Source organism: Pyrus communis, chromosome 15 (genome assembly GCF_041283825.1).
Source record: "Pyrus communis isolate YQ-2024b chromosome 15, ASM4128382v1, whole genome shotgun sequence".
In the NCBI taxonomy this organism is placed as follows: domain Eukaryota; kingdom Viridiplantae; phylum Streptophyta; class Magnoliopsida; order Rosales; family Rosaceae; genus Pyrus; species Pyrus communis.
In genome coordinates, this window is record NC_142579.1 from 31,725,138 (window position 1) to 31,736,804 (window position 11,667).

The 11,667-nt window shown below is 35.2% G+C and overlaps 2 protein-coding genes across 2 annotated transcripts; both read left to right on the forward strand.

The window, feature by feature from the left end:
• The first annotated feature begins 1,842 nt into the window (after positions 1-1,842).
• LOC137716172 (protein kinase PINOID 2) lies at positions 1,843-3,810 on the forward strand. Its single transcript, XM_068455583.2, has 2 exons — positions 1,843-2,546; positions 2,810-3,810. Exons 1-2 carry the CDS (start codon positions 1,966-1,968, stop codon positions 3,708-3,710), a joined length of 1,482 nt encoding a protein of 493 aa, XP_068311684.1. The 5' UTR covers positions 1,843-1,965; the 3' UTR covers positions 3,711-3,810.
• A 5,410-nt stretch (positions 3,811-9,220) lies between these two features.
• On the forward strand, positions 9,221-10,866 carry LOC137720144 (early nodulin-93). Its single transcript, XM_068459156.2, has 4 exons — positions 9,221-9,389; positions 9,972-10,033; positions 10,130-10,205; positions 10,321-10,866. The coding sequence occupies exons 1-4, from the start codon at positions 9,311-9,313 to the stop codon at positions 10,425-10,427; spliced, it is 324 nt and encodes a 107-aa protein (XP_068315257.1). The 5' UTR covers positions 9,221-9,310; the 3' UTR covers positions 10,428-10,866.
• Positions 10,867-11,667: the final 801 nt, after the last annotated feature.

Sequence of the window (11,667 nt, forward strand, 5' to 3'; positions counted from 1 at the left end):
ATACAGGTAATGTACTGCAAACTGCAGATAGACAGAAGCAAATGAGGTACACACACAACTAGTTGGATTCTAATTACAAATTACAAGCCCTTTGTTTGGCTGGTTTTATAATTTTAATATGACGAAACATGCGTCAACCATTTGTTTTGGAAGTCACTTTTGAAAACAAAGCATAGTGGTTGTGTCAGCTGAGATGAGCATGCCCACCACAACATCAATCTAAAAGCTCTTTATTTGCTGCAGTCTGCAGTCTTCCGTTAGGCAGATTAGGTTTGGTTGGTTGCGATCCGCTGTACGAAATTAAAACCCTAGAAATAGAAATGGTGAGCCAGATTAACTTTCCATGGATTTGCACTATGCATCTCCAAATGTCGATTGAATAATTTAATTTGATACCAAAATAACCATCCTCTTGATCCCCTTTGTATGCATCTTTTGGGAGAGCCCCACATGATTCATCAAAAAGTGAAAACAATGGCATTGTTGTGAAATTTTGTGGAAACATGGGCAACTATATATAAAGATGACTTTCATTAGCTACCTAGAACATTGACTCGGCACTTAAGGTCATCTCTAACCGAATGGTCCAAAGGGTCAGAGGGCCGAAAAATGCTTGAAAACCGTCTCCAACCGAGGGTTAGGCCAGAAGGCTCGTGGGTCCCACGGAATTTGAAAGGGCCAAAGGGCTGGCCCAATCCAGCCAGCCAGCCCCAGGCTGGGCAGAAATGTGAGCATTCCTATCGGATATAACCGACAGGAATATGTATATTCCTATCGGTTATATCTGACAGAAATGTTAGGTTAAGTTTTCAAATGCAACGGCTAGCTGACGTCAGCTAGCCGTTATTTTTGAATTTTTTTTTTTTACAGTTTTATTTATTTATTTTTATTTACAAATTTGTTTTCCTATAACTTCTATTTTTAAATTCTATTTTTTTTCTATAACTTCTATTTTACAAAATTTATTTCATATTTTTTTTTTAATTCTTTTTTTTTTCCCTTATAACTTCTATTTTGCAAAATTTGTTTCATATTTTTTGTAAATTCTATTTTTTTCCTATAACTTCCTAAGCCATTATGCAACATTAAATTAAATTAAGTAACATGAAACAACATTAAATAACATTAACCAACATAAAAATTATACAACTTAAAAAAAACATTTAACAACATTTTAAAAAACATTTAACAACATCAATCTTAAATGCCTACTCCATGCTGACGTCACTTAGCCATTGGATTTGAATTTAAGTTGTAGTTTTTAAATAATAAATTATGTTTGGCCCTATGACCCCTTAGCCCTCGATTGGAGATGGTTTTTTGTGACAAGGTTAAAAGGAGCCCTATGACCCTTTGGCCCATAGAGGCAAATATGACCATGTACTATTCATTAAAATATTAATTTCTTGGAGAGCCAGAGGGCTAAAACGAGCCCTCTGGCAAGTCTTCAGTTGGAGATGGGCCTAAGTTAAAAACTTGAGTAGGGACGTCCAGACTACATTATTCATTGGATTAACTCTTACAAAAACAAGAACACTCTAAATATTATGATTTAACTTGATTTTATGATTGGTCACACTTAATGGGAGAATTGTCCGAATAAAACAATTATCAAGAAGTTTCTCTCCTTAACTTTTAACAAAATTTGGCATGTTTTGTACTGGAATACGATCATTTGGTATGTATGAGTGAATGGAGAGTGAAACATTTAAAATGAGGAATATCAATAATGTCTTTCACGCATACTTTAACACGTAAATTGATTATACTTTGTTATTATAATCCAGTAGTATCATACACTAATTTTTCTTTTATGAGCAAAGTTAGCGCTTTGTAACTTTGTTTGAACATCACATATTTTGAATACGCTAAATAACCTCATCGCCTACTAGTGCCCACAAACCATTTCGTTATAAAAGCCCTGATAAAGCACACATAACGCACTCTCTCTGCTCCTTCACAACAATGGCAGCCATAACAACCAAAGACGATTCGGACTATGACAGCAGCTGCTCATCCATAACGGTTCCAGATTCGAGCCGGAGCTGGATGAGCAACCTGAGCTTCAGCAGCCGCCGCCAGAGCTCGGTCTCCGTTTGCTCCTCCACCACTGAAGCCTCTCTGCTTTCCTCTGCTCACAAGCCCCACAAGGCCAACCAACCTGCATGGGAAGCCATGCGGCGGCTCCGCAGCTCCAAAGGCCGAGTTGGGCTCGACCATTTTCGGCTCCTCCGCCGCCTAGGAAGCGGCGACATTGGAAATGTGTACCTTTGCCAGATAAGAAACCCAGTTGTGGGTTTGCCGCAGTGCTTTTACGCGATGAAAGTGGTTGACAGAGAAGCACTTGCTATAAGAAAGAAGCTGCACAGAGCTGAGATGGAGAAGGAGATTCTGGACATGCTTGATCACCCTTTTTTGCCTACTCTCTACGCTGAGTTTGATGCTTCTCACTACTCATGCTTGGTTATGGAGTTTTGCCCCGGCGGCGACTTGTTCGCTGCCCGTCAACGCCTCCCCGGAAAATGCTTCAGCATCTCATCTGCTAGGTAATTACTTTGTTTAATTAATCTAAGTTAGTAGAAAATATTCTCTTGTCAGATAGTCTGATTATTTTAGTCATAAATGTTCTGCTCGGTAATCAATTAATTTCATGTAATTAAACTTAGCAGGTACTTGATAATTGGATGTGTTATTTCATCAGAAAGTTTGATATATTATGTTACGTTCTGTTTTATTAGCCTTGCTTTATTTTGTGGAAGTGGAATAAAAAATTGAACTAATTACAATTTTTGGGCTGAATTAATCGCAGGTTTTACGCGGCGGAGACACTGTTAGCTCTAGAGTATCTGCACATGATGGGGATTGTTTACAGAGACTTGAAGCCTGAAAATGTACTGGTTAGAGAGGATGGACACATCATGCTCTCAGATTTTGATCTCTCCCTCAAATGTGACGTGGTTCCAAAATTGCTAAGGCGAAAATCGGAGCTAGAATCGGACCAGAAGAGCGCAAAGAGTTCATCAATGTCGTATTGTGCTGCCGCGCCCATGCAGCCTGTGCTCTCTTGCTTCTCTGCCTCTCACAAGAAAAAGAAGGGCACAGTCACAACTATAACAGAACAAGTTGGTGCTGATAATGATGTTAATCATGATTATGATGATGATTATAAAGAGCTGAACCCGGAAATGGTGGCCGAACCAATCCACGCCCGCTCCAAGTCATTCGTGGGGACCCACGAGTACTTGGCGCCTGAGGTGATCTCAGGGCAAGGCCATGGAAGCGCGGTGGACTGGTGGACATTCGGAGTGTTTTTGTATGAAATGTTGTACGGGCGGACGCCTTTCAAAGGAGAAAACAATGAGAAAACCCTAATCAACATTCTTAAGCAGCCATTAAGGTTTCCAAGAGTTGTGGTCAGCAGCAGCAAAGAGCTTGAGGAAATGGTCAGAGTTCAAGACTTGATTAGCAAGCTACTGGTGAAGAATCCCAAGAAGAGAATTGGGAGCTTAAAGGGATCTGTGGAGATCAAAAGGCATCATTTCTTTAAGGGTGTGAATTGGGCTTTGATTAGGTCAGTTAGGCCCCCTCATGTCCCTAATAGTGATTTGCATAATAAGAATAGGAATAATCGAGTTAATTACTTGCCTAAGTTAAGCAAAAAGGAGAGGGATGAACCATTTCAGATCCCTCATCATGTTGATTATTTCTAATTTTATTGCTTAGGTTAATGTTGTACATAGGTAAAACAGAAAGCATATTTATTTTCATGCTTGACACCAAAGAAACTAAGAATTTTCCTTTGATTTTCCTTTGTTTTTCCTACTAATATATGAGAATCGTGATTTAGATGATGTACAACAAATTAGTCACTCTGTTTCAGGTCCAGATCTTATTACTAAACTGAGAAAATACTTACACGCATAGTAGTGTACATAATTAAATTAAAGAGAGCAGTGATATTCATACCATATTTTTGTATCATATTTTCATACCACCTTAGGTGACATTTGATGTAGACAGCCACATCATTTGAATTAATCAAAATTTTAAATGTAATTCATTATTTAATAAACTAATAATTAAGAAAAACTAATTAATTAAATGATGATTGTGGTATACGAGAAGTCTTTCTCCTTTCTTTCATTTTGCAAATTTTTCAAATAATATGACTGTCCACATCAGATACTACCGAAAATGATATAAAAATATGTTATAAATAGCATTACTCAATTGAATATCGTCACAACCACGTCCAAATAGTTTTGAGTCTCTCTCATTCGCATAAAATACAAATAAATGAATGTGCAAGTAGAGGTGTAAAGTAGAGGATCCCATAATTGTCCCAATGTTATTTTCATGAGCAGTCTATGAAGACATGTGAGGACAATAATTACTCTTTGTCAATGATGGAAAAAATTATAATAAAAAAGAAAAATTAAATCATGTTTTTGCTTTTTTACTTTTTTACAAAATTCATCTACTTTCTGCATATGGGCACTTTCATATCCACGCATTCACATGCTGTTTTTCACCGAGAAGGAAACTAACAAAAGCATCATGCTTCCTTCCCTTCTTTTTGTTCTTCTGATATTTCTGGTCACGTAAAGTGCTGGCTTCTTTTTCCTCTTCCCCATATCCATCCAAGCACTTTTTAAGGAGGATTATCAATAAATTAACTAAAAGAATGTACGATTAGAGAGCAGTCCTAAAGCATCTACCTACCAATCAGTTGAATCCATATGATTAGCATTATTGTTGTATGGAACATTTCAATCCTTACATGTTCACCGAACAGAGTTTAGAGTATCAGTCCAATTTATGGAAAATAGTTAAGTTCAAAGCGAACAATTAAAATGATTCTTAAGACATATCAGCCCAGATTTGGATTTAATGAACATCTAAATGGATTCCTGAGACAAATCAATTAGGAATTTGTTTTAATCTAGTCATTTATGTCCAGACAATTTTCCCAGCACATAGGAAGGACATCCCTACGTTGGTTGAGTGCATCACTTGTCATGTAATACTATGTAGCTAATTGGTGCAACCTGATTACTCGTACGTATATCAGTCTGTAAGATGTGATTGTGCATAATATGTATAAAGATTTTGAGAGGGAAACTGCATGCCTCTTAAGTCAACGGTTTGTGCATGAAGGGTCAATAGAGGGGTTGCCATTTTGTCTATACCATTGATGGAAATCCAGACTGATCACAGGGGTTGATCGTGCGGTCTTCATCACTACTTTTTGCAGCAGCACGCGCAGGAAAGAGACAGGGCTGGCTATATGGCCTGGCTAACCTCTCTCTCTCTCATGGATTCCAGTATGCTTCGGCGTATCTTAAGTTGATACACTGGAATTTTATTCGCTAAAGTTTAGAGTTTAAGATATTCTTAGCATCCCGGTGTTAGAATATCCCAAAGCATATATAGTAAAACTTTTTTTTCTTTTGAGCTACAAAGCATACTAGAATTTTCGCCCTCTTTCGTTCTTTCTTTAAAATTAGGTCTAAAGCCTGGTGTTCATTGTATGTAATATATGTGCATGGGCCTTGCTTGCTATCGGTTTCACCAAACAAGTGAGCGAAACAGCTAGGAATTGCAATGATGCTCTTGAACTCATATCATTTGAATCCGCTTGGCCTAATTAAACTGGGTATATATGAAAACCAAGGAAATGAGGACTGTATAGTACATATCATGGCCAAAATAATAAAATATTTGAGAACAATAATTGGCTACTTAAAGATGAAAATGAACTCCTACTTAAAATTTCTCAAAATTGTTCGTTGTCAATTTATAAAACTTTGTGTTTATAATCAGAACCGTTCAAATTATAAATTACCCTATAAAGATCGTCTCTACAAAAAATCAATTAAAAATAAGGTTATTTAACCATCAAACTGTTTGAAAACAAATGAACGGTATTGGTAAAAGCATTACGAACCGTCTATGTATTTGCTACAATAGATTGACTAAATGCTCTTAGTTTTAATTTATTTTTTGCATAGATAATCCTTACAGTGTGATTCATAGTATAAATAGTTCTAATCATAAACACAAAGATCTGTGATTAAAACACTAAGATTTTTTAGTATGAGCTCTTACTCATCTTTAAGTAGCCAAGTATTGTTTAATATTCGGTAGACTTTATACATAATCACCGCTATGGCGATGCTATGTGGTTTAGAAATTTAGAAATTTTGAGTTTGACTGTCGCGTGGCATTAATATTAATAATCCAAACAGTATCATACTAAAAAATTACTCTCAGTAATTGCTTGTACAAGTTATAATTAAATTCATAATTATGTGATTTGCAAAAGAAAATTAAAAATAGTTAATATATATGTAGTGTATTGCATTTTAAATTATACTAGCCAATCAAATTTCCTTTGGCCAAAACATGTTTGTGGTGATTAGACAAGCCGCCTTTTCTCATGGCTTTCAGAAATGATATAAGAATTCGACCAACAGAGCGTTGCTTATCATTCTCTTTATTGACAACGACGTACAGTTTGTAGCAAAATCCTTGTTTTTCATGTATTGGTTGTTTATAATTATAGCAATAATGCTCGATTGCTTTAGCATTAAGAAAGAATTAATTAGTTACGATGCGGGACCAAATTATTTGTTAAGTGTAATCAACTACACAAAAGTTGCATAATTTCAGTTCAGGAATGTGAATGATAGTATTTTGTTTTAAATTTTTTATTATGTTTTTCTTTCTTATGAAATTATTGACTGCTCTTCAGCATCAACAGATTATCAGATGCCATAATCACGAATTTATCCATTTAATCCTTCAATTTTGACAACCATAATGACAATCAGATTTGTTGTCGCCAGAAACTGGGAGTCAACAAAAGGACCTCTAAGGCTTGGTGGTCCAGGTCTTAGGTCCAAGTTTGAGGTGTAGAGTGAGGCTAGAATTGGATTCTATAACCTTAATACAAGACCACCCCTCACAGGTGCCCCAAGGTTTGAATTGACGAATGTCTCCCAATGATCTTTCACTAAGTGGAAGTAACACTCCAATCTACAAAGTACAGTGAATTAAAAAGTATACGATCTTTCTCATGATTCTCTAACTTCAAAATATGATATTAAAATGTAACATTATATACCTTAAACTTATTCATGGATGAGAAGAATGAAAATTGAATGAATTGAAATGGTTGATCCGTCATCTATTCATGGAAAGCAAACCTTGTTTTGTTTACTAAAAGACAACTAAGGCAATCATTATGTAACATAAAAGCTTAAACGGTTATAGGTAAATAATCACGATTACTTGTCCGTCATAATCGTTATCCCTTTCCTGTCTTAATGGTAGCAACCCATTTTACTCAACTGTTTCATAGCCTTTGGCTAAGTACCGGTCATTTGAATCTCACCCAATTCCTATGAAATATTGCAATATGCATATGGAAGTTAGTCAGGAAACTTTTCGAAAGAAAAGTCACTGCCTTTGCATATCATATAACTTTTCACTGCAATTCACTCGGAACTGCCAATTTCCATTCAAAATAGATTAAACATTATTTTTTCCTAACATATTTTACACAGTACCATCACACATAAATTGATAAGCAAATTTTATAAACTAATTAGCCATGTTAGGCTAACATTATTACTTTGATTAGTCGAACGTACCTTGTCTTCGGTCAACACATCCCAAATTTTTTTTTTTGGGGTCCGTACAAGTTTAGTCATCATCTAGTCTCATTTCGCAATCATGATACCAATATTCTAAAATTTAAATTTCGATAACATGCTAGATTTTTCATGTTCATAGGGTACTATTTTGGGGAAGACAAATACACTGAATAAACAAATACAAATGGGAGCTACCTTAGCTCGCTAGCTTTAGGTATATTTGTGAAGTGACTTGTCAGTCGACATGGCACTTTGGGCATATTACAAACAAAAATATCAACCTTAGTCGACCGAGAATTGGAACTAAGAATCAAATGAATGAAATAATCTTTTTTATCTTTTACTTCACCAACCTTTGGTCACTTGATTAACGCTTGAAGTCTTAAAACAGAAAAGTGTTACAATTATCTCTCTTTTAATAATCGATCATTTAACGAGAAAGATATCAGTGTAAATGTGATAAAGAGGTCTTCCTCGTGACACATTTTTATTGTTGTATTTGAGCATTATGTGGTCAAGGAGATAAATAATTCAATTAACACTACAAGTATTACTAAATTACTATTCTTAGACGTATGCATTGATGCACAGTAGAATCTCTCAGACTTGTGACGGTGCAAAGACAGACAACACATGAAACCAAACACCGGCGACCCACTCAACGGAAAACCATGAACTGGGAAAGAGAACCCCTATCCAGGATTTTGGATGCTATCTGCAACAGTAGATCACTTGGTGATCTCAACCCTTGCTTTTAGGACACCTGTCTCAATCTCATCAACTGTTGAGGTGCGTATGGAACGGAAGCACATGGGCAAACCCATGGTATTGCGGCAGCTTTGTCTCAAACCAGTTGCAGTTTCCACTCCCAACTCAACAGAAAATGACTTTAATAAAAGTGGAATATAGTACCTAAATAAAATAATATGCAAAAGTTTGAAAATAAGTCAGATTGTTTGATTCGTGGGTCACTTTAGTAACATCAATGGATAATATCAGCAGTGTGGATCTCAAAACCCGTTCACCTGGAGAGATAATTTAATAGGGTAATACTAAAGTGACTTTTTTAGAAGTGAGACTTTCAATACACTTCCTATCACCTCATTTTTAGTATAATTTCTGTATCAACATTATAAAAAACTATGTAAAAATATTATGTGACGGAAAGTTCAAGAAAAATCTTATTTTTAAAAAATCTCTTTAACATTTCTTATTTTAATACAATTAAAATTTAATTACAGTACTACCTAATAAACATTTGTCATGTGTTTTAAAAATTATATTATCTGTCAAATAAATAATTATAAAGAAATAAATTGATGACACCAGAAAATCCCTCTATATTTTATTTACATTGGTACCCTCAAGGCCTCAACCATCACTTGGTTTACCCAATATCCCAGACAAAACCATGGGCACTTGGAGGATAAAAAGCCTGAACTGACCAACCAACAACCAAAGGTGAAACCGAAAACAAGTGCCTCGGACCCCAGAATTCAGTGAAACCACTCACTCACTCACGACATCTGTGCTTCCTAAACCTTATAAATATCTACCCAAATCCCACATTTCAATTCATCCAAAGAGTTTCAAAAACCTTCTTCATTCACTTCTTCAAATACCTATTTTTTACAACTAGTTAATCTCCTACAATGGCAAAAAATATGGCCCAGTCTCCCTTTGAAAATACCTCAATTGACCAACTGGCCATGGCTAAGCGCTATTCTCGTGGTATGCTCGTGCTTCTTTTTTCTGTGGCTCCGCTCTAGTTGTATATTTGTCTTGCAACCGATTATAAATTTCTTTTATTTTATTCCTCTCTCTTATCATGTAACAAGCATTTTCCGAAAAAAAGCTTTGTCCCTTTGACTAACTTAATTTATATATGCATTATATTAATTAATTACTGGTTTTTTCTATTTATTAATTATTGGCTATATTTTATATTATGATGGTTACTGAATTTGTCATGTGGTGATTCATGATGTTAAGCATCATGGGATTTCGGATTCCCATGAATTGCAGCATCTAAAGCTCTTTACCATGAGTCTCTCTAAAAAGCATATATATTTGCAGACTGAAATCTGATATGCTAATAATGTGATTAAGATTTTGTATTGTTCCATGTAAATGGCTTTTCTTCAGAAAATGGATCAAGTATAAGGTATCTTTTTTCAGTGGGGGACCACACTCAGCCATATATATCCCAAGATTTTCATTTATATAAATTAATTTTCTTCTCTTTTTAAGTAATTCACTTTTACAATTTCTTCTGGAAGTGTAATTATTTTTCTTTTCTAATCGGATCATCAGAGGGTGTAAAAGCAGGAGCTAAGGCAGCTGTTGTTGCCACCATTGCCACTGCCATTCCAACTGTAAGTTTTCGATCTCATCATATTTCAGGCTCTATAAATTACTAGCTACTGTTTTCAGGGTTTACATCTAATTTTATATATGCTTAATATATGCAGATGGCTAGTGTGAGGATGCTACCTTGGGCAAGAGCCAATCTCAATCCCACTGCTCAGGCCCTCATAATCTCCACAGGTTTTCTTTAATCCTTGCCCTAATTATGTATATCACAATCTTCTTAAAACTTATTAATTACAGCATAATTATCATTGTAATTGAGGGAAAATAATGTTAATTTGATGGCATGCAGTGGCTGGAATGGCATATTTCATCGTGGCTGACAAGACTATTTTGGCAACTGCAAGAAGGAACTCATTCAATCAAGTGGCTCACCATGGAGCAAGAATTAATCACTAATAACTAGCTAGGGTTTATGCTCTTGTTGCTACATGGTGTGAACCTAATCATCTTTAAATATATAAATAAATAGAGATGGGTTTCAATCTAATAGCTCTAGAGTGTTTATGTACTAAATTTTCAGCATTAATTTATGAACGCAAATTTTATAAAGCTTTTGAGAGGGTACTGTAAGTAAGCCTCCAAATCAACGTACGGTATGTGCTTGAAGACGTCAATGGAGGCCTAATTGATGTGGAGATCACTACATTTTAGCTGTACGAGCACAAGGAGCTTCTATTCTTCTTCACTCGTATGCAAGAAAGTGAGAGTATTAGCTATATGGCTAGGATACCCAATCCGGTTTAGAGCCTCTCAAGGGGTTGTATTGTTTATGTATGACTTTCTTCAGGTTTCACCATATGAGAAGTTACAATATATACTCAAGAATTTCATGTCATGGTCATCGATCTGATTGCTTTTTGAGCTTCATAGTGTTTGTTTAAGTTCCATGCAAATCTTTGACACAACGATTTATATCTGCTCAGGCCTGATTAACTGGATATATTTGAAAGCAAGGGGCCAGTTTGAAAACTTCAAGCTGATTTGTATACCAATGAACAAATATATAGTAAACTAAATTCAAAATTGTCATTAAAAAATAAATTAAAAAATATAAATGAATTATATAATTATGTTAATTGCAACCGTGATGCCAAGACGATATATATTTAAAAGTTACGAGAACGCTGAACAGCTATTGCTTCCATATTTTCATGTTCATAGGCTACTATTTTGGGAGAAAAAGGAGGGGGGCTGGGGGGAATCAGAAATATTGAATTGACAAATACAAATTGAGCTACAGAAACTCTTAGTCGACATGGACCACATAGTACATTGTCCATATTAATCAAACAGAGGATCTCTTTATTGACAAAACGGGAAAAAAAAAAAAAAAAGGAATCTTTTTACCTTTAATTACTTTACCCATTGACTACTAAGTTAATGCTTCGGAATGACCAAGGGCTACATCTTTCATGTCACGGGTGCAATGCAATGTATGTCTATCTTTTTCTTAAGCAATTGACTCTGTGAGAGAAAAAAAAAAAGACTTGGATTTATTTGTGTGTGAATAACCTTTTTATTTGAATATAAAAGATATGTTAAAATTGTATGTGGGTGAGGTTTAAAAAAAAAAAAAGGAAATTTGGTTTGTACAAAATTACAATATTGTCCATAATTTTATTTTGTAATAAAAAAC